The 21,555-nt window shown below is 49.8% G+C and overlaps 6 protein-coding genes across 6 annotated transcripts; 2 read left to right on the plus strand and 4 right to left on the minus strand.

Annotated features, from left to right (window-relative positions):
- Positions 1 to 4,140: 4,140 nt before the first annotated feature.
- On the minus strand, positions 4,141 to 4,590 carry BO79DRAFT_224458 (uncharacterized protein; the record flags this gene model as incomplete). The annotated part of the gene is made up of 3 exons (XM_025683676.1): positions 4,141 to 4,336; positions 4,419 to 4,469; positions 4,499 to 4,590. 3 exons carry the CDS (start codon positions 4,588 to 4,590, stop codon positions 4,141 to 4,143), a joined length of 339 nt encoding a protein of 112 aa, XP_025543768.1.
- A 1,713-nt stretch (positions 4,591 to 6,303) lies between these two features.
- BO79DRAFT_224459 (uncharacterized protein) lies at positions 6,304 to 7,147 on the minus strand (the record flags this gene model as incomplete). The annotated part of the gene is made up of 5 exons (XM_025683677.1): positions 6,304 to 6,424; positions 6,474 to 6,653; positions 6,692 to 6,807; positions 6,989 to 7,016; positions 7,062 to 7,147. 5 exons carry the CDS (start codon positions 7,145 to 7,147, stop codon positions 6,304 to 6,306), a joined length of 531 nt encoding a protein of 176 aa, XP_025543769.1.
- Positions 7,148 to 7,412: 265 nt separating this feature from the next.
- Positions 7,413 to 7,843, minus strand: BO79DRAFT_137242 (uncharacterized protein; the record flags this gene model as incomplete). Its single annotated transcript, XM_025678109.1, has 3 exons — positions 7,413 to 7,467; positions 7,537 to 7,601; positions 7,685 to 7,843. The coding sequence occupies 3 exons, from the start codon at positions 7,841 to 7,843 to the stop codon at positions 7,413 to 7,415; spliced, it is 279 nt and encodes a 92-aa protein (XP_025543770.1).
- A 5,341-nt stretch (positions 7,844 to 13,184) lies between these two features.
- On the plus strand, positions 13,185 to 15,361 carry medA (transcriptional regulator medA; the record flags this gene model as incomplete). The annotated part of the gene is made up of 3 exons (XM_025678108.1): positions 13,185 to 13,224; positions 13,367 to 14,850; positions 14,909 to 15,361. 3 exons carry the CDS (start codon positions 13,185 to 13,187, stop codon positions 15,359 to 15,361), a joined length of 1,977 nt encoding a protein of 658 aa, XP_025543771.1.
- A 1,070-nt stretch (positions 15,362 to 16,431) lies between these two features.
- trpB (tryptophan synthase TRP5) lies at positions 16,432 to 19,321 on the plus strand. Its single transcript, XM_025682040.1, has 3 exons — positions 16,432 to 16,739; positions 16,815 to 17,118; positions 17,178 to 19,321. Exons 1-3 carry the CDS (start codon positions 16,604 to 16,606, stop codon positions 18,904 to 18,906), a joined length of 2,169 nt encoding a protein of 722 aa, XP_025543772.1. The 5' UTR covers positions 16,432 to 16,603; the 3' UTR covers positions 18,907 to 19,321.
- A 113-nt stretch (positions 19,322 to 19,434) lies between these two features.
- BO79DRAFT_186976 (putative RING finger domain protein) lies at positions 19,435 to 21,509 on the minus strand. Its single transcript, XM_025680510.1, has 4 exons — positions 21,059 to 21,509; positions 20,466 to 21,007; positions 19,977 to 20,414; positions 19,435 to 19,920 (listed from the first exon to the last, which is right to left on the minus strand). Exons 1-4 carry the CDS (start codon positions 21,164 to 21,166, stop codon positions 19,632 to 19,634), a joined length of 1,377 nt encoding a protein of 458 aa, XP_025543773.1. The 5' UTR covers positions 21,167 to 21,509; the 3' UTR covers positions 19,435 to 19,631.
- Positions 21,510 to 21,555: the final 46 nt, after the last annotated feature.

Genomic DNA, 21,555 nt, shown 5'->3' on the forward strand with positions numbered 1-21,555 from the left:
TGGGATGATCGGGCATGCTTCTGATTTTCTCGATTGGATACGGGTGCGGTGCTTCCTTTGGATCTTCCTCCCCTCCCTATCGATATCTCCATCCTTTGGTTTGGTGATCATCGCTCGCTAGTGAGGGTTTCCTTTCCGGGTCCGAAAAGGAGAGGTACACGATGGGATGGGGTGGTCAATCTTTGGAGATTATTGTAGTTTCCTCTGGATCCGAGTGAATCTTGTTCAGCTGGTGGTGGGGTGGATGGTGAATAGGGGGTTTGGGATGGATGCAGTGCGTATGCATACTTACTAGTTTGCTACGTAGTAGTAGGAGGTATGGGTCTATGTCTATGGGTCTTGGTGATCCTAGTCCTAGGGGGGGATACATTGGAGTATTGATGAGCTACTGCAAGATTTACGGACTTAGTATGGGTATGTGGGATTTAGATATCCCACTTTTGTTGAGGTGTTCAGCTTGATGGTAAGTTTATGGGAGGAGAGAGTGCATTTACCGAATGGATGGGCTTGTCTCACTAAATAGCCTGAGTATTAAAGGCTATATACGATAGAGGCTGCGCTATGGGGGTGAAAATAGCCGCCACTACTACCACTAAAGCATAACATGGAAACTAGGGATACTCAACGAATTATCTGTAGACTGGATTGTGTAGTAGGGCATAGCCCGGAAATACTGAGATCTATTATCTAGAAGTATGAAACTACTACTACGCAGTAATATTGCTGTACTAGCAACCTGACTAGGATATATATCCTGAACCCAATATGGAAGAATGACATAAAAGTTACTACTAGTACTTACTAAAGTACTAATAGTACCAACATGCTTATCCCAAACGTAGTACACACCCACGAGGCAGTCAATCTACCTATCCAAGCCTTACTCCCACCACCTTAAAACCCAAACCTGTCAACTGGCTACCATCTCGCCCGTGCACTGCATCCGTCCCGGGACAACTGAGCCTCGTGTGACACAGACAGACAGCCACAACCACAGACATACTTTGCAAAGCGACTAGTGAAGCAGCCCTGTCGGCACATCATCCTCCAGAAGAAGGTGATCCCGTAGTCCAGTGTGCGTGCACGAGCAAAATTCCCGGATACTCCGTACCCTATCCCATCACATAACATAATAGTAACTCCGAATAACGGAGTGAATATGGAGAAGTAAGTGGCGCAGATGTTTCAAGCTGAGGCATACGCCACTTTTTCTTTCTTCAATCAGCACATAGATACCATCTAATGTTAGTTAGTTAGGTGGGTGTTAACTGGTATAGACTAATTTAGTACCTTGTTCCAAGGTTTGGTGGGTTTGGTATATACTCTGTATCAGACATAGCTACTACTACTACGTAGGTACGGAGTATATCCATCTACTCCGTAGGAAACAATACTATCCACCTACTACCCACTTGCACTTTGTAAAACATCATGCACATCACTACTATTCCTGATAGACATCTAGTAGCCACATGGAAGTCAGCTAGGTTACTGGTATATACGGAGAACGCCGTTGACGCTCTGTCCAAGTAAATTGGAGCCCAGTTCCACACTGCTCGTCCCGAGGTTTTGGGTTGCAGCAACTATTCTGGTCTGTTCTCTATGATCAGAAGTAGAACTACCTCCGGTATTGCCTAGTAGGGTAGTAGGTAGTATTCATTTATCAGTAGACTACTGGTCTGCTTTTGCTAAGGAACCACTTTTAGGTTGAACTTGTTTCGGACCTATCCCGCATTTCACGAGCCCCTGATTTACTTTGTGATAGATGGATGGATGGGTGGATGGACAAGTGGATGGAGGATATTTACTGGTTGGAATTCGGGAGGGACGTAGCTCGGTAGGGCAGTGCACAGCCACACCGGGGCAACGGCTGTACTTTCTTAGTTTGGGGATTTTATGCTTGGAGCGGTTGAGGATAACAATCATAGTAGATGTTGTTAACGGGAGATAGAGAAATTGATACATTGGACATGTGTAGCTAATTGTTTGTTTGAAGCTAGGATGATGGGACGTGTGATAGTGGTGATCATCAACATACATATCCGACTTGATGTTTTCACCACCTCTGAATTTGTGATGTACTAAATGAATCATATACTGCCATGCAGTACCAAGTAAACCATCATACTATAGTAACTCTCCATACTCCCTCCCCCAAATACCCACAAAAGCCAGTCAGTCTAAGTCAGTAGCACAGTAGTTAGTTACTTCGGTACCGACAGACTATAATAGCATATGCTTAAATTAGCATCAAGAACACAAAAACCAAACAAGCGAGAGTAGAAAAATGGAACCAAAAGCTAAGCAAGTGAGAGAATTAAAAATAAACATGAGAAAAAAAATTAAAACTAGTAACCCAGACCGACACCCAAACCAAACCAACCAACCAGCCAACTAGAGTAGACCGTGACCTGACTACAGGTGAGACATACTACGGTTTGCAATTAGGGTTCGGGTTGCGCCTGGATGGGAAATGGATTGACGGGCGGGCTACTGCCACTTAGTTTAGTTTGGTTGCTGTTGTGTTGTGTCTTGTTGTGGGGGGAGCGCTTGGGTCGGCATTTCTTTTCTTTTACTTCTCACTACGTAACTATTTAGCTCTTTTTTTTTCTGGGTTTATTTCTATTTATTATCCTATATGAGACACAAGTACCGTACTATTCTATGAGTAGAATGGGTTATCTTGGCTAAATGGGGGAAGGATAGAGTGCGGCTGGCTGAGGAGAAACAAACGAACAAATAGGCCAGGCCAAGCCTTGCTAACTAACTAACTTACTCCTAGTTGGCAAGTCAAGTAAGGTGACAAGTGAACTGACTAGTTAGGATTCATCTAGATAAATAGTTTAGTTAACCTAAGAGACTTTCTGACTTCTTGACTAAGCGGACATTTCTCCTCCCTGCTTGACTTGTCTACATGCTTAGCTAGTGCACGGCTCCATAAACTTGCGGATAAGGAATTAAGACAGGTGAAACTAGTGAGAAAAAAAATTGAAGTAAAATTAAAATTAGATATATCTTACTTGATTTCTACGGTGTACTCCGTAGATACTGATATTCAGTTTGCTGTGTTTGTCTAGTGTGTAGATAACCATAACCAGCCACCATGATCACCATCCCGCTCATCCCCAACCAAAACGTGCCGATCAAAAAAAAAAAAAAAAAAAAAAAAAAAAAAAAAAAAAAAAAAGATAATTAGCTAGTTATTAATATTTTAAAAAACTAATTATTAATACCCCGAAGAACTAACCACTAGGTACATACGTACTAAAACGAGAGGTGTAAGCATTCCCAACCGGTCGGGAGACTTGAGACTTGAGAACTAATTGTTCAAAAAAAAAAAAAAAAAAAAAAAAAAAAAAAAAAAAAAAAAAAAACCTTCTTACCGTCTATCTGTCCGTCCGCTCCGGGTGGGCCGGACTCTACTTACTTGCTGCGTATGCACGGCGCGTGCAGTTTAAGACCTGTTATTGCATGCAAAATTTGACGTCCCTCGTTCTGTGCTACCTTTCTTCCTGTCTGCAGCTCCTAACTTCCCATATGGTGTATCCCGTGCAGCTGGAAATGAGTATGGATAAGGAAAGAAATTATCCGGGTGGTTCTGGTGGGTATGCCAGCATTCAACACAGTACTTGCTGGCGCATTTAATTTCCGATATCAGGGTTTGTGGGATAACCCTAGCATCAATTTGAGGGTTTTTATTCTCTGATTCAAGGGGTAATGGGCGGATGGATGGTTGATAGCCATGTCCAAGTAAGGGTGTAAACTCTCAAATGATGTACCTGGACCGGTCTACGTCAAGTCATGACTTCCGGGTAGATTGATTATCGACACAGAGAAAGACCAAGGTTTAGACTAGACGGGAGGATGCAAGGACGATCCAATCCAAGTCTGTCTCTTGCAGATGAAAATTAAACTTCATGCGTCTTTGCTTGGTGCCTCGTGAGAGGGTGGCAGGTTGTGTGTGTGTGTGTTCCTTCGGGGCTCCGTGCTGGGTCTTGAGATCCTGTGATGACAGTGGTGTGCTGTGTATGGAGCATCATCCACTAGGCAATTAACAATGACGGCATGCTGGCCGTTAGATTGGCAGCATAACATATAACAGGGATAACTAAGGCGCGACTAGAATCAACTAGAGCACGTTTAATCTGACTGCTGTGAGAAAGCGTAGACTGCCATTTGTCGTGGTGCCGGGTGGGTGCCAAGAGCCGGCCGGGAATTGGACGCCTTCCAGCTATTCATCACTTTAGCTGACACGCCGAGCCGGGGTTGATTGCCCACCGCAATTAAAAGACCCTGAATGCTTAATTGCGGTTCTTGTGCTTCGGCTGCTTGGGGACTGGGGTGCTGCTAAATGTGACAGATGCACAGTGGTCGATACCACCTTCCTTTCTTTGCTCGAAAGGAACGAGCATCATCACTTGCCCATCGTATGATCGATGATCACCCCAAAGTCGTAAATAGTAGCTGGTCTAAAAAATATTCCATCCCACAGAGTGACGACGTTCCGAATCCGAAAATACGGAGTAGATACGACAACCAGTCAACCACGCTTCCTCGGTAGGGAGCAAATTCCCACGCGCTGGGACCCATGGATCCATCGCTGCTAACCGTTCCACTTCCATCATGCTTCCGGAAGATTCACCTCCTTGTTGACCGGCCGCCGGTTGGTTCCTTGGGTTGAGGTTCGGAGCCGCTAGAATTGACTGGCTCACACTAGACGGAGTCGATGGGGGAAAGTGGAGCTTCGTAGGATTTCTCCGGTTGACCCCGGTGATGTTCCGGTGGTGGTGGATTTCACCATTGAATGATTTCCGGAGTCCAGGGCTCAATTATGAACCGTGACTGAATAATGATTGTCGATGATAATCCTCAGGCGGAGGATGCCGCCGGTGTACTCTGTAGATAGCTGTTGCACTGCCCGAGATTTCCACACTCTTCGCAATTTTGAAACAGATTTTCAAATGCAAAGGTTGACGATCATACTCCTCACGCACAGAGAATCCTTCCTTTAGCACACATGCAATAATATCTACTCGGCGATTCCTGCTGCCCATCAACGGCACAATTCACTACACCGGCCGAATACCATGCCCACTCAAGGGACGGCTAGCGCGCAGCCGGGGTTGGCATGGTCAGTGGACTAACAGCCCCGATGGACTGCGGGATTTTCCATACCTTGATCGACTGGGTTAGCCTGAAGTTTGAACGATGAAGGGCACAGAAACTCTGCCTTCCTTTCAAGCGATTCTAGGCAGTAGCCAATTTGTTTTGTCCTTTGAGGTTGTGGTCCGTCCGCTTGTTGAAACTTTGGCCGGTCACTCGGTCGGGCGCGGGCGGATTTCCCCGAGCATTGGCCGACCTCTGTCCTAGTGTCCTTTTGCCCTGTAGCAAAAGCATTCAGGAATGCCGAGCCTTCCTCCGACGTCTAAGGCAGTTGATACAAAGTACCTACCATTTCGGAAAGCTTCGTAGAATTGCTGGAGTAGATTCGGAGGTCAACATGCAAGACACTGTAAATTGGCTTGGCTTCGGGTTAATTGAAGAAGGTTTGTAGTAACAGATAGCTCATATGCCGGTGTTTGGGATATATATTTTTTCATATAGACGGTATGAAATGAGTAGTACTGTTAGTTTGCACTCATGTTTTCGTTTGACAGTCACAGGGGTAGTATTGCCTGCCTCACCTCGACCCCATGCAAACGCATGTCAGGTTGAGGGACCAAACCTTCCCTCGTGGCAATGAAACCATGGTCCTACAGACCACTTTTCCCTTTTCTTTCTCGAACATGAGCTCAAGCAAACCACTTTGGTCGCCCATCCCAATCAGGGACAAGCCATGCGCACTATTGTGGACAAGGACTGCTGATCATCCCTGTATGTAGCTTAGGGGACGAATCATCTCCATGGGGCTAATCATGCTATCTTTGTAGGGGCCCACAGCTTCCCTTTGGCATATCTGGATATGAGCCAGTAAATAGTCTCAATGCCTGCTGAGAATCTTTCTCGCCCGCAATTGCAAGGTGACTAAGGTAGGTACGGATACACTAGTTGCTGTAAGATGGCGAGCGCGCGTGCTTCTCAACGTGCTCCGAACGATGATCCGCCAAGTTACTGCCTTTGGGTCGATCTATACGACGAACTTTATTCGGCATCGGTTAATTTCTTGAGATTGAAGCGACTCCTGGATTGAGAGTCATGTCGTCACATCGCATAAGATGAATTATGACGACTAACGGCTGTCCGATAGTATTGTATGTGACGGACAGTGCCAGTACCTACAGTGACCACTGCTACACGGTACATTTAGAGAGCACCCGTAGTTGAGCAACCGGCGCAAAGCCCAACATCCATGACTCGGAATTCGGAATGACACAATTGACAGTGTCTTCGGGAGTCAATCAGTTCTGGCAGTCGTCCCGAAGCCCTGAAGACCATTGAGAGTATTCACGGCAAGTATGATCTAAGTTTGAGACCTATTTCTTACCAAACGTGGAGTACGGAGGACCTCCGCAACAAGACCCAGGGAGACTGAGCCACGATGTGCTGTCCACAACAGAATAAGATCGACAACGCTCGGCTTTTTCGATAACATGACCTCATGGGAAACTAGTGCACAGTTTGCCCAGGCTTGTTTCCTCTTGACTCCCGTCGATCTGAGTATAGCGTTAATGACTTGACCACCGTGGAACACCGCCATGACCTCATCTTCGGTCCGGGACCGTCAGCATGATCACATTGGGCGGCCTTACGACGATTAGATCCTAAGCAATAGGCTGTACCCAAGCGTTGGTCCGTGGTTGGGGGGTGCTACGGTGAGTTTGATTAAACATCAATAGTTCCATCCCTGTTCTCGAGAAAGGGCAAGCAACCAGGATAAGCAGTTTCCAGCTGAACGCTCGAGGCCACGATGACGGCCAGGATGATCAGCTCATGGCGGTTGGCCAGGTCTCAGCAGCTCAGCCGCGAGAAGCGTCCACTGACGGCTCACAGTGTGGTAACAATGCAGGGTCGCTCTGCTGCAAGTGGAGGTGGTAGCAAAGGTAGTACTACCATGCTGCTACCTTACCACCACCAGGGGAATAGCGTTTCGGTGCTTCCCATCGTGCCACTCACCGGACTTAATTGTGAGCGAATCAAGTGCCGACATTATTTTAGACGGAGGATTTTTGGAGGAAGAAGCGGAACCTTTTTTTCTTCTTCCTTTTCTTCTTTCTTTTTATGCGCTAAACCAAAAGGAAAGAGAAATCGAGTGGCAGTGGAGGGGAGGGGATCCACACCGCCCTCTTCTGGCACCAATGAGACGGCCATGTCCGACCCTTGCATGACTTCTTCCAGTGGAAGCCAATGCAAGGTTTGCTATGTTTAGCATCTTAGAAGTACCGCTTCCCTCAGATAGATCGGCCGCTAGATAGCTATTTCACGGTGGTGGTTGCATGCCCGCGTTCGAGGAGCCCACGATCCCACTGGCTGTCGACAAAAGTGCAAAATAGTGTGTTATCTTCTGTGCATGTACCTTGCTGTGCATTTAACTCACACCTTGCTTGATCGTTAACCGCTTCAACCGAGTTGACTAAATATCTGTTGGAAGGCAAACCATCCGCCTTGCCTACCAAAGAGAACAAAAGCCGAAAGGCTGGGGATTCAGACGCCGTTGAAAGTGGATGATCTCGGTAGTAGACAAAACTACTAGTAAAGCACAGTTGAACCAAAGGTCAGCCGCTGCGCTGCCACAATGTGGAGAGATGGAGGAAGGAAGGCACGGAACAACGGAATCGTTGGCTGTGACTGGCTCTGGAAGCGTTCCCTGCACGCTCGGGCGGGCTCGCAGTTGGCCTGACACCATTTCGTATGACTTACTAGTACTTACTTACTTGCTCTTGCTTCTCCGACTGATCAAACATGTGGAAGAAGACACACGACGGTACTCCCGTAGACCAATCAGCAATTAAGTTTTCCAGAAATCTTGGCGAACCATGCGAGAGTCTGATGTTTGAGCTTTGATGTCATGAGATGATGGTAGCGTATGGAGTAATAAACGATTTCGCTATGAATGCAGTGAGTCTACTTACTACGTACTGTCTACAACAAAGTACTGAGCAGCCGGAAGTCAAGGAGTACACGCCGAGCCGTGGGCGGGGAAAGTAGAAGGGGAGGAAGGCTTGTTCTTGAGGCCAGTGCAGGGTTGAGAGAGGAAAGATTGAGTGCCAATTTAGCTAAGCAGGTCCAACACGCATAAGAGAGATAAAGAAATAGATACTGTGAAGTTAATTAAGACATAACTTTGATACTCAACGACGTACGGAAAGATAGGACATAGTAGTCTTCTTCGGAACATCGGTCAGAAGTTGGACCCGATCACTGGAACTGCGAGGCTGAATCAGGCTTTATCTCCAGACCCAGAACGGAGCATTCCCAAACGGGATATTGATGGAGGGGGCAGCCAATAAACTAAAACGGTCTACTCTCGGCGGGTCACTGCTGCCTGAGGGCTCCAAATTAAGAAATTCCCAATTAGGCAAAGGTTCCTTGAGTTGGCACTGAATGTGCTCAACATTACTTCCTATTCGGGAAAGGGGGCAGGGGTGGGGGACCTTGCGAGAGCTAATAATATGTCACGAACTCACGATCGCTCCGATTCCTCTCTGCTTCCTCTTTACTCAATTGGTTTGCTTACCTCGGTAGACAGCTTCGATCGTACTAAGAACTTCCGCTACTTAAGTATTATCTCATCAAGAGGACTCCGCGGATCACGAAGGGTCCTCTTGCTAGGTCGGTTTTTCTCAACTTTGATTGGAAGGACTGCCAGTGGGAGTTACTTTCTATCCTTTGATTCCGGTTGTCAACTCTTTCGAGAAGGTGAGCCGGCTGGCCTAAGTCTTGAGACACCAAAAATTTTTGATAGGCCTGGGAAAAAATGAAAATAAGAAAAACCATGTCATAGGAGGGACTAGACAGTAGGAGTAGTAATGGTACTAGTCATGAGGACGAGAGGTCGAGTGATGATGCATGAAACGGGGCAAGGTGATATGGAAAAACGCAGAAAACGGTAACAACAACGAGGACATGACTGTGACGGTTAAAGTTTGCTACTTGCTAGCACAATATCTTACTTACTGAGTTAGCACAGAACTAAACAACTACTACTAGCATCTAAGTTGACCCTTTTACTGGATACAGAAGACCGTGACAGGGCAGCTCATCCTGCCAGATGTACGAGGTTGTTTAGCCCAAACTTTCTGCGGAACAGTTATGATGGTAGGCTGGGTGGCTGCCCGGGGGGATCCAGTTTTATTCTTAGGCCCCGTATCAGCCAGTGTATCAGGGCCTCCCGAAAGGCCAAGGAAATAACGGAAAAAGGTGAACATCGCCCCCTTCCCCCACCAACGAGGATCTCAGGAAGAATGGAAAATGACTGGAAAAATATGGTACAGTCGCCGCAGGTCATACTTTGCAGAGTAGATGGAGACCATCTGTTTACCAATTTGAATCCCATAGGGCCGGAGGAATCTCCAGTAGAACCAGAGTTACTACGGAGGTAAAAATAACGGGAACCAGAAACCAGTTCTCTTTTTTGCCTTTTTCCCACCCCTCCTCTCCTCTCTCTCCTCCTCCTTCCACTGGCTTCTGCAGCCCTGATCTTTTTCCCTTGGGGGGGGGGGATCCACCGGTCAAGGCGGCATGGACCGCTTGAACGGTGCCTGCTGCTATTCTTTGCTAACACCCTTGCTAGCCAGTTTAGCGCCTCTTCCCTGGATTTATTTGGGGGAGGGAGTTGGATGATTATTCACCCAATACCCAATGGTGGGATTCCTCTCACCAAATAAGAATCTCCTCTTCCGAGAATAAAAATAATTATAACGTTTCTTACTTTCTTGGGCTTCATGACCTTTTAGCCCTGAAGCTAACTAAACCTATCTGGACTAAGAACTTCCCTACTCTCTCCACTTAGGATTTCCCCTCTTAGTGAAGGGCCGCTTTCCTAGCAAAGACGGAGGGTAGCAAAAAAGGAATAAATGAAATTAAAAAAATTTAGAAATAAAAAAAAAATTTGAACTAGACTAAAGAAAATAGAGTGAAGGGTCAACGAGCAAGAAAAAAAAAGATTTTTGAAAAAAGAACCCTTTTATTTTTGATTTTTTGATTTTTCCCTCCCTCTACCCTTAGAGAGCGGGGATTGTCTTCTTACGGCCTTCCCATCCTTCCCATCCTTGAAGCTTTCCCCGTGACCCGATCCGATGCTGAGTGGTTCCTGGTCAAAGGAGGATCGGAAAGTTCGTAAAAGAAACCCATCTCAAAGGGTTATGGGACGGTACTAAGGTCTCCATGGGACTGGTAGTCTAGCGGTAGAGATGTGGAGGACCACCACCAGCCCAGGGACTTTTACGATGGAGAAAAAAGATCCAGTTAGCCCAACCAGCCATTTTGGTCTGGTCTTCAGATTTCAGGGTGTTATGATTCCCCGAACAACCTCAGGTATAATTATAACAACACACACTCACGCGAGAGAGGAAAAGACGCCGTTTGATCTTCCTCGGTGACGGAGTTCACTTAAAGAAAGATTGTTATTATTATTATTATTATTCTTCTTCAATCCTCTTATCCTCATTACTATTATCAATCGTCATTTATTTATATCATTCCGGGATCCATTAACCTCGAGGGATCAAATTGAATTGTTTTCCAACAATACCCCCGGCCCTGCAAACCTGATCCCTACTACTTCCTACTTATCTAACTATTTTCCCTTTCCATCCTCCCACCAGCACATCCCCGCCACACTAAGGCTATTGTCGCCCAGTGCTCTTTCGTTTCTTACCACCGCATCCTCGGCTCAAAGCGGATTGCTTTGAAGGGAAAAGTAATATATCTCTCGTCATCTCGTACTTGACGGTCACTCTTGTTCTTTTTTTATTTCCTCCACTATTATTGCTCCTCCTCCTCCTTCTCCTCCTACTACTACTACTTCTCTTCTCTTCTTCCCCCCCCTCCTTCCCTCCTCCTCTCCCCACCTTTCCCCCTTTCACTTATTCTGTGATGGCACAGTGAAAGTATCCCTTGTATTTCTCTTTTTTTATTATTAACACTTCCACTCGCTCGTCCCACGTTCGCCTTACACTCGCTTTGTTTGGTATCGGAAGTATCATTACGTTCGCTACGTTTGTGTTGATCAACGAAGAAGGAAAGAAATAAATAAGAGAAGGACCGAATTGAGAAAAAAAAAATTATTGACGAAGGAGAGAAGCATTTATTGGCAAGCCGCATTGGGAACTGATCGGACTTATTGGATATCCTAATATCTAATCCTCACGGACTCTACGCGCTCGCTGATTGTTCGACAACCGTCGCTATATCTCTGTTTAATTGCCTCGAAGCTTGGCTCCGTGTTTATCCGACCAGAAGGGGGAGAATATTTTTTATTTCTATTATCTTCGACAATAGTGTCTTAATATTTCCGAAGCAACCAAAAATCCGCGGGAAAGCCGCTGATTGACTGGACGCCATCTACTTTCCGTGTCGTGTGGTCTCCTCCCCCAGCTGTTCGTTTGCCTGGTCCCTTATAAGCCGGATCTATAGAGCGATCTCCGTTTGTTGAGCGGAAGGACGATCATCGAACCACCCCCCCGTCTCTCGTCACGCCGAACAGCCCTCCCCATTTCAGCGAAATCACCTTTGATTGCAGTGTCCGCATTCGCTCATCTGTCTCAATTTTACCCTCCGAAGAGAAAAAAAAAGAGTGTGGATCGTCAGCTAGCCTTCTTGCCAACCTTGTCTCTGTAGTCCTTCACACGAGGTCGGACCTGGACTCAAACCATCGTGGATCTTTGTCTCGGCTGAGGACACCACCTTATTACAAACTAGCAGGGAAATATCTCAAATAGGCTGCGTTTACTGACGAAGCCTCTCCCTGTGCTGAAGTCATTGGTCTGTTAAGGTTGGTGCCAACCCCCCCCCTCACCCTTTGCCACAGACTCTGTTGGTGCCTTGCATCACTCTCCTTCGTGTCCCCTTCCCTCTGTACTCCTTGCTTCTCCAAGGTCGTGCCTTTGCCGCACAAGATCCCAAGGAAAATTAGGGTCCACGATGGGTTCCGTGCGCTTGTCACCTCCCCTTGTATGGTTTCCGTCACTAAACTTCCGGATGTTTGTTGTTAACCCGCCCCCGTCAAGGTGTAGACTATCTCGTTTAGTCGCTTAGGGACCGTGACTTCTTTTGCATATTAGATTTCAAAAAGACCTCAGAGACGCATCTCTTGTCTTTTCATCTCACCTGGTAAGTCTTGCTGGTCTATGCAGCGAGCCGGTTCCTCGCCTTTTGGGAGGGTTCGTACTCACTAGTTGGGTAGTTCGTGCCCTGACTTTTAGTCCTCATCCTGAGGAAATCCTGAGACACTATCGCTTCCACAAACGCCAGAAAAGCGAAAAGGGTCTTCTTTTCAGTTCGACCGGCTCGTTCTCGCTCGCTTTCGTCCAGAGTCTGCCACGGACATTTGCCATTCAACCTGCCCGCCGCGTGAGGTTAAAACAGCGCCATCAGATGGAAGCAGGTTTCCTATAGGTTATCAAAAGCATTCATCGGCAGCGTGGCTCACCACTGGTTCCTATTCTGCAGCCAACCTTTCGTGGTTTCACCCTGAGGCGTCGGATCCTGATCGCTGATTCGAAGCTTTTCGTGCCATCTTCCTCGTCCGGGCTGACAGCCACTTCGTGTCGTCATTCGTTTTGTCTCGGAGAGCTCGCTAGAGACTTTCCGGCATCCTATCGTTTTTCCAGGATAAATTCGCTGTCATTCGCTTTTTTAAGCTGTTGTGCTTGGTTGCAGTTTCTGCAACACCTTCAAACTGGCTTACTCTAAGACGCACGGTGTTTTGGTGAGTCCGGTTTCGCTGCTCGCTGCCCAATTGCTTTTCGGTTCACTCCCATTTTTCTCTTGCTTTCGACCAAATCAGAATATTTGATTCATTCACTGTCTTGCCGAGTGCCCCAGCCTTGTTTTTCCTGCAGTCACACCCACCATCTCCCACACCTTGGACACTGAACTGACCCGAGGGCGTTTTACAGTTCAATCCCGAGTTACAAACACCGTTAATTCTAGACGAGTCGTTGGATTTTTCGGATCCTGAAGAGTCACAGTTCATCGGTGCTTTTTCAGACGGCCTTCTGGCCAAGTCTGAGCCCATTTTGTCTATGTCTACTTTCCAGAAGCCCCCGCACACGGCGTTGATCGGTAAGCACTGATACATCCACTCCTCCCACCCCCCCCTCCTTCTTCCCCCTCGTGGACATGGCATGGCTGGTCCAGGGTTCCCTAGGGAACACCCACCGCGTTTGAACTTCGTGAGACACTGACACTAACTCAACCTGATTAGACTACGACTCTGCTCGATCTCTGCATGATGGCATTCCGTACCAAGGCTATGGCCAGGCACCTTATGTGACGGCCACCACGCTGGTTCCTTCCCCCATGCCCGATCACGCAAGCCAGATATCGGACTGTGTGCCCTACATGGCGAACGGAGAGTATGCGAGTTCCTACGAAGAGGGTCGTTCACCAATGATGGCCGCCGAAAATCGCCAAACACCGGAAGTAGTCTCCTACTCCCCCCAGAGAGGCTCCGAAGGCACCAGGGTCTTCGTCCAGATTCAATCGCCATATGACCTCCACTCATCGTCCTATGCGACTCTTTACCTGGTCTTCGGCTCGAAAAAGTGCGAATGTGTTCCTCACTTCCTCGGCTTCCAGGGTGCTTCGTTTCAATATGCACTTTCCGTCGACACACCTCCTTTCAGCTCCACGGGCTCTCCGTCGTTCGCAGTTCCCTTGCAAGTGTCCATGGACCATAATGACTGCCATGCAGTCACGCTACAAGTGGGAGTTTATACCTATGAACATGCTTCGATGCAGTCGCCTTCCGACGAGTCTCGCAAGCGGAGGGTGCCTTCATACGCCGACGAACCCCTCTCCAGGGCACCCAAGCGAGTCACCGGCCCACCAATGCATGCAAAGGAATCGCCCAGCGTATCCTCCGCGACCTATTCACCGTATCTGCAGTCTCTGCCGGCAATGAATAGCTTCGTCAGCCCACACCACACGGCGGCATCGCCGCGAGTTCCTTCGACCCAGTATCCTGGCCTATCTAACACGTCTCAAGCGTCTATCCGGGCGCCATCACCTATCACTCCATCATACAGCCCGTCGTTCCTCGCGGTCAGCAACGATGCACGAAGCACTACTTACACTATCGGCCATCCTCTGCGTCAGCAAAGCCAAGCATCACCAGGCAGGTTCGGAAATCCCACCCTCATTCGGACGTCGACGTTGCAACAGTCGGGCGCATATGGCCAAACGCAGTCGTTCAATCCCTATGCCATGTGCCCGACGAAGGCAGTGTTGAAGTTGAATGGTGATCTCGATTCAATGACAGAAAGCTGGTCCAGAGAAGAGCGGGAGGCAAAGCGTCGGTTGGTTCAATTTACACGGATGCAGAGTGGCAGCACAATCCACGCAGACTTCAAGCCTGTGGCGCCTGAAGACCGTGCTCCTAATAGTATCTGCATCAGTTGCATCTACTGGGATGGGAAGGACGAATGCTTTGTTACCAGCGTTGACACCATCTACTTGCTCGAGTCCTTGGTGGGAGTCCGGTTCACGGTGGAAGAGAAGAACCGCATCCGCAGAAACTTGGAAGGCTTCCGACCACTTACAGTGTCCAAGGCCAAGGCTGACAGTGAGGACTTTTTCAAAGTCATCATGGGGTTTCCCGCACCAAAGCCCAGGAATATCGAGAAGGACGTGAAGGTCTTCCCCTGGAAGATCCTCAGCCATGCCCTCAAGAAGATAATCGGTAAATACGTAAGTGAATCGTTCATTTCATAGCCATCCCGAACAAGGCTAACCGTTGGCGATCTAGTCTGCTAGTTACTCTTCGATTTCTGGAACCCTGGCCACCCCGATTGGATCGAACTACACCAGCAACGGCGCTGCCTCTGACTCTGGCACTGAGCCTCAGAATGCAGCGTCGCCTCAGTCCGTGTCAGATACTGCTGCCCCAGCCAACTACGGAGCCAGCCTAGCTGCTTCGACATATACACCCCCTTCTATGACGGGCGGCTCGGAACTGCGAGGCGGACTGGCTAGTGTCAATCAGCCCTATTCTTCCGCCTTGGCTACGCCCTACTCGTACCCTTCTGTCTGTCAGCAGCAGAGCCAACTTGGACTCACAGCCACTGTGAACAGCAGAACTTGGGAGCTGAATCCTCTTCTCAACTCTGCCGCAGCCACTGGAAACCCCAGCAGCAGCGCGTGCTACAACTACCTTGCTCCCATGCCGTATTCCGTGCATGGCCAGGCCCACGGGTCTTGAATCACCCGCGTTTCGGTTCCTCTTTGGTAATCTGCATCAACTGGCGTTTGGATTTTCCGCTTTATTGCGTTGTGTTTCTTGCATACCTCATTGATACCTCTTTGATTATCGTCACTCCTTTGCCATGAGACTTGGGCGCTGAGCCCTGTGGGATCTTGTCGCACAGGATAGTTCAGTCCCGGGGCACCTGGACTTTGCCACTTATTCTTTTTTTATGATCACTGTGAATGATCTTATGTCTCTCCTTATACTATTACCCTTCTTCATGCCTTGATGCCCGATATCCTTTTTTGCTTTGATGCATTATAGACGAACTGTTCCCGTTCTTCACCATTTAAACCATGTTTTCTTCTTCCTTTTTTTTTTTCTTGGGTTAATGTTGCATTTTCATGTGGGCATGAGGCTTTCACTCCTTTACGAAGCTGTACAACTATCTGGCATAGCATGGCGCTGCCGTCGTTCCTTCTAGGTTGCAGGTTTGGGATAACACTTGGGATTGATGTACCAGACATCTGGATTGGCGAAGGATCAAAAGTGTGAAATGGGATTTGGGATCAGATTTGTGCACCTTGTGTTATTGAGTTGTTGTTATCACTGTTGTCGTCCGCTGCTGGGTTTCTCTGCTCCTATCTCCGTCATTGTGCGTCTCTTGGAGGAGATGGTCCCTGGTATATTCACAGGACCCTGTTGCCACCAGTTTTTGGTGACCGGTCTTGTTGGGGCGGATCTATATATGCATAGCTTGCGGCGTCTGTGAATAATCCTGTTTATTTCTTACTTCTTCTGACTTGTTTTTCTTTCCCTTTGACATTTGGAGGAGGCAGAGTGCACAACTACATAAGTAATCTAATAATCGATCCCCAATCCAGAAATCAGACGCAATTCCGTAAATCCGACATTTTCATACCCAGCGGTACCTGTTCGTAATTTTTCATTTTTATCTTATCGCCACCATCACCTGACCGGGGCGGGGAAAATAACCAGCCAGCCGTCACTCACCGTAATTACTCAGTAATCGCGGTGACTCAAACCCACTTTCTTCCGCTTCTCCTCCTTCTCGACTCTCTCTTCCCTCCCCCAGCTTTTCCCTCCACGTCCTTATTCAATTGACCGTTTTTGGTCTCTTTTTCTTTCTTCTCGTCCCTTACCTTGCTTCGATCTCCCTTTTCCTCCGCTACTCCTTCCCCCGTTCCTTACTCTTTCACCACCACTCGCCGGGTGTCACCCCCACCTCCCGCCACCATGGACGGAATCAAGAATGCATTTGCCAGAGCCAAGCAGGAGAAGCGCGCCGCTCTGGTCGCCTACTTCACTGCAGGATATCCCACTGTTGAGGAGACCGTAGATGTTCTGATGGGCTTGGAAAATGGTGGTGCTGGTATGTTGTCGACCCCGCCTTTTGCAACATTTCAAATATGGAGGGGAACTAATCGATTTCGGTGATCTGCAACAGACATTATCGAAATGGGTGTCCCTTTCACCGACCCTATCGCAGATGGACCTACTATCCAGAAGGCCAACACCCAGGCTTTGGCCAATGGTGTGACAATCCCCCTTGTCCTGGACCAGGTCCGCACCGCCAGAAGCCGCGGTCTGAGAGCACCCGTTCTTCTGATGGGCTACTACAACCCTCTGATGCAGTATGGTGAGGAGCTCATGCTTCAACACTGCAAGGACGCCGGTGTCAATGGTTTCATCATGGTCGATCTGCCCCCGGAGGAGGCTGTTCGCTTCAGAGATCTTTGCGCCAGCGCCGGGTATGTTTCGACTGCATCGTGTGCGCAAATTTGGGTAGCTGGTCTAACATTTTCTGCAGTCTCTCTTACGTCCCCCTCATTGCCCCCGCCACCTCCGAGTCCCGTATGAAGCTTCTCTGCAAGATCGCCGATTCCTTTATCTACGTCGTTTCCAGAATGGGTGTCACCGGTGCTACCGGGAAGCTCAGCTCGAACTTGCCCGATCTCTTGTCTCGCGTTCACACCTGGTCCGGAAACGTGCCTACGGCGCTGGGATTCGGTGTTAGCACCCGCGAGCACTTCCTGTCCGTGCAGAACATCTCCGAGGGTGTTGTTATTGGTAGCCAGATCATCACCGTCTTGGGTGACGCCCCTGCCGGTCAGGCGGCTAAGCATGCCCAGGACTACCTCTCCAGCGTGACCGGTCGTCGCCTTGAGAGAGATGCTCAGGGCAAGGTGACTGGCTCCGTCAACGTGCTTGACCCCGTCCTGAAGGAGGCCCCCCCTGCCCTCTCTCAGCCCACCGATGTCATTACTAACGACGACACCCCGGCTGGTCCGGGCCTGGTCGACCAGATTGAAGCTCTGAACGGCTCTGGTGACCCTGCTCTCATTCCCTCCCGTTTCGGTGAGTTCGGTGGCCAGTACGTGCCCGAGTCCCTCATGGACTGCTTGGCCGAACTCGAGCGCGGTTTCGATCAGGCGCGCAACGACCCTAAGTTCTGGGAGGAATACCGCTCCTACTACCCCTACATGGGCCGCCCCAGCAGCCTCCATCTTGCTGACCGCTTGACGGAGCATGTCGGTGGTGCCAACATCTGGTTGAAGCGTGAGGATCTTAACCACACCGGAAGTCACAAGATCAACAATGCTCTCGGCCAGATCCTGCTTGCCCGCCGTCTGGGCAAGAAGAGAATTATTGCTGAGACTGGTGCTGGCCAGCACGGTGTCGCCACGGCCACCGTCTGTGCCAAGTTCGGCATGGAGTGTGTCGTGTACATGGGTGCCGAGGATGTCCGTCGTCAGGCCCTCAACGTCTTCCGTATGAGACTTTTGGGTGCTTCCGTCGTTGCCGTCGACGCCGGCAGCCGCACTCTTCGTGATGCTGTCAACGAGGCTCTCCGCGCCTGGGTTGTCCACCTCGACACCACCCACTACATCATCGGTTCCGCCATCGGCCCTCACCCCTTCCCGACCATCGTGCGTACCTTCCAGTCTGTCATCGGTGATGAAACCAAGGAACAGATGAAGGCACTCATCGGCAAGCTGCCCGATGCTGTCGTCGCCTGCGTTGGTGGTGGCAGTAACGCCGTGGGTATGTTCTACCCCTTCTCGAACGACCCCAGCGTCAAGCTCCTGGGTGTCGAAGCCGGTGGTGACGGTGTTGACACCGACCGCCACTCCGCCACCCTCTCCGGCGGCAGCAAGGGTGTCTTCCACGGTGTCCGCACCTACGTCCTCCAGGACAAGCACGGTCAGATCTCCGAAACCCACTCCATCTCCGCCGGTCTTGACTACCCCGGTGTCGGCCCCGAGCTCTCCAACTGGAAGGACAGCGACCGCGCCAAGTTCATTGCCGCCACCGACGCCGAAGCCCTCACTGGCTTCCGTGCCCTCGCTCAAACCGAGGGTATCATCCCCGCTCTGGAGTCCTCCCACGCCGTCTTCGGCGCCATGGAGCTCGCCAAGTCCATGAAGACGGGCGACATCGTCCTCAACCTCAGTGGAAGAGGTGACAAGGATGTCCAGAGCGTGGCTGATGAGCTGCCTCGTCTGGGTCCTAAGATCGGCTGGGACCTGCGCTTCTAAATCACCACCCTTCCTTCCTCCTCATCCTTCGTCCTCCATCATACCTCTTGACATCTACTACCACCTTCTACTTTCCTCCTTTTCACTTAATTTCCTGTAGATTTTTCCGTTTAGACTCTCTACAACTCCGTTGCATTCCCCCCCTAACGATATCAGAGCGATGAAGGAATCCTGCACCCCAAAAAGTGACAAGCCAAAATAAAAGGAAAAGAAGGAAAGAGGAAAAAGTCTTTTCGGTCTCAAGTTTGATCATTTTTCATCCTTATCTATGAACTACTACCCACTTCTACTCGTGACCCGAGTTGGGGTTTTTCGGTTTTGATCATTTTCGGTTTATCCTTTTTGGCTTGTTCTAGAGAGAGAGAGAGTTTTAGTACATATACCAGTATCGAATGCCATTGGGGTTCTTCTTCAATTCAAGTATGGTAATTTGGCTTTTAGGGTAGATTATTTGTTACGATGTATCAAGTTATTTACCAAGGCACCGTATTTGAAACCGAGTGTAAACAAGTCATAGATGGATAGATAGTATAGATGAGGTATAAATGCTCTCTCTGTGTGTGTGTGCATGCGTGTGTGAATAGCTATCTTCATCGTGTCGTGTCATGTCATGTCATGTCAATAAAAAGCAAGCAAACTCCGCGAAGTCAAGTCATTACTACATACACCTCATCAATCGTCAATCTCCCAAATGTAATTTGTATGCTGCGCTCCCATCTCGTCCATCAGCCACTCCCTCCGCCTAATCGACTGCGTACCCACCCCGTGAACCCTCCTGAACCCTCACCTCGACTACTCCGGCGTTGCTGTTGTTGTTCTGGGCCCTCTGAGCCCGACCATGGTGATGACCATGAGGAGAATGACTGCGAGCTCCAACCCGATGGTGATGCAGCGTCTCGCGCTGCTGATGGCTGGGTCCGTTCGCGCTCTGGACTGTCGGGGATAACTACTGGGTTGCCGCTTGTGCCCTCTGCTGCTGGTCTGTTTCTGGGAGGACTGTTGGCGCCTTCGGTTCTGCAAGCTGTTAGAGAGGGTTTGCGTGATGAAGCAACATAGGGTAGGGATCTTACTGGGGCGCATCGATGCTTCGTCGACAGTGCGGACACGTGTTGTGCTGGTTCAGCCACAGCTCGATGCAGCTGTAGTGGAACCAGTGGCTGCAAGGTAGCACCGTGACCTCAGTCCCTAGCTCCACCGTGTCCATGCAAATCGAGCATTCCGCTCGACCTTCGCTCCCCAGCATCTCCTCATCAACCTTCTTCTTCGGCAGCGATTGGATCGCACTGGGCGGGGCTGGTGGTGGCGCTCCGCGGTTGGCGTTCTGTTCCATCAGCTGAGAGATCACGCGGTCCAGCTCCTCCTGCGAGTATACTGCGTCCCCATGACGATCGAAGTTTAGCAACGTGGACAGCATGGCGAGGGGATTCGGCCCCGTCATCACCCGGACGCCGCCAGTGCCACCTGCCTGCGTGTTGGTGCCGAAATCCGAGCGGAACAGCTCCAAGATACTGATAATCATTAGCCCTGCAATATGAAGCAACGTCATCGGCAGCACCTACTCGCCCAGTGTCCGTAGAGGATTATTCACCGGTTGCGGACCATCCGCATCTCGCGGGTGCAGACCACCGTCCCGCGTGCCGGTCCGGCCCTCCGCCTCGATGTCAAAGGCAAAAGATCCCAGTGTCCTCCCGCGGTCGCGATCTGTGCCTGAAGCTTGAGCTTGGCCGCCTGGGCGATTTTGCTGTCGGTAGGTGCTTGCGAGACCATGGAAGATGCTATCTAGACCCTGCACCATCGGCATTAATGGGTCGGGGTTTGCCTGTCGCTGTTGGGTCGGAGGTGACCCCCCTCGGAGGCCATGGGTATAGGTCGTGGTGGAGAAGGTGAAACGGCCGTCCGGAGACCGATATGTGCGATGGGTGAATCCATTCCCATGTCCGGGACCCCAACCTTGATCGAGGTCATCATCTTCCTCCTGGTGTGCCCAGGGGTTGTGGTCTGCCCATGGATTCGGGGAGCGGGCGTTGGCCGCGGCGGGGGGCGAGGGGGGTCGGTGGAATGAGGGCGGGGGCTCGGCGTCGGGATCTGGCGGAATTTCGATCTGGGATGGTCAGGTAGGGTTGCATGGAAGTAATAGCGGAAGAGATCGTACAATTTCAGTAAAGTCTGACTCGCAGTGCGGACAGATCATGCCCTGAGCTTCGCGCAGCCAGACGCCGCCACAAGCATGGCAGAACATGCGGTCCCCCACGTCGGCCATGGCGATCCGGAATCCAACGGCGAAACGAGGCGTGGATGAGAGGGGGACAAGAGAAAGGTGGGGTGGAAGGTTGTCACCGTAGACACTAGTCAGATGGTGGTGCAGGAGACAAGATCTGACGAATCAATCAGGCAGAAGGGATGTTGCGGTGATGGTGGTTGATAGTTCGAGAGCAGCAGCAGCAGCAGCGCAATGCAGCGTCATTCATGGCTCGTTGGGCACGCATTCGTTCATCCACAAGGGCCACGGGCGTGACGGGGACAAAGATTTAGAGCATGGGAATCATCCGACAGGTAGATATGCTAGATATCAGAGAGATACCGACATCAGATGACAGCAAGAGAAAGAATGGAGAGAAGATGGAGGAAAGAAAGAGAAAAGCAGGAAAG

This window comes from Aspergillus costaricaensis, assembly GCF_003184835.1.
Source record: "Aspergillus costaricaensis CBS 115574 unplaced genomic scaffold BO79scaffold_3, whole genome shotgun sequence".
Classification (NCBI taxonomy): domain Eukaryota; kingdom Fungi; phylum Ascomycota; class Eurotiomycetes; order Eurotiales; family Aspergillaceae; genus Aspergillus; species Aspergillus costaricensis.

What these genes read in the sequence shown, in the direction of transcription:
- trpB (XM_025682040.1), top strand. Translation starts at nt 16,604, where the DNA reads ATGGACGGAATCAAGAATGCATTTGCCAGAGCCAAGCAGGAGAAGCGC. An exon ending in CTTGGAAAATGGTGGTGCTG is followed by an intron (nt 16,740 to 16,814) that starts GTATGTTGTCGA and finishes GATCTGCAACAG; the next exon opens with ACATTATCGAAATGGGTGTC. An exon ending in GATCTTTGCGCCAGCGCCGG is followed by an intron (nt 17,119 to 17,177) that starts GTATGTTTCGAC and finishes CATTTTCTGCAG; the next exon opens with TCTCTCTTACGTCCCCCTCA.
- BO79DRAFT_186976 (XM_025680510.1), bottom strand. Translation starts at nt 21,166, where the DNA reads ATGGCCGACGTGGGGGACCGCATGTTCTGCCATGCTTGTGGCGGCGTC. An exon ending in AGTCAGACTTTACTGAAATT is followed by an intron (nt 21,008 to 21,058) that starts GTACGATCTCTT and finishes TGACCATCCCAG; the next exon opens with ATCGAAATTCCGCCAGATCC. An exon ending in CCTCTACGGACACTGGGCGA is followed by an intron (nt 20,415 to 20,465) that starts GTAGGTGCTGCC and finishes AATGATTATCAG; the next exon opens with TATCTTGGAGCTGTTCCGCT.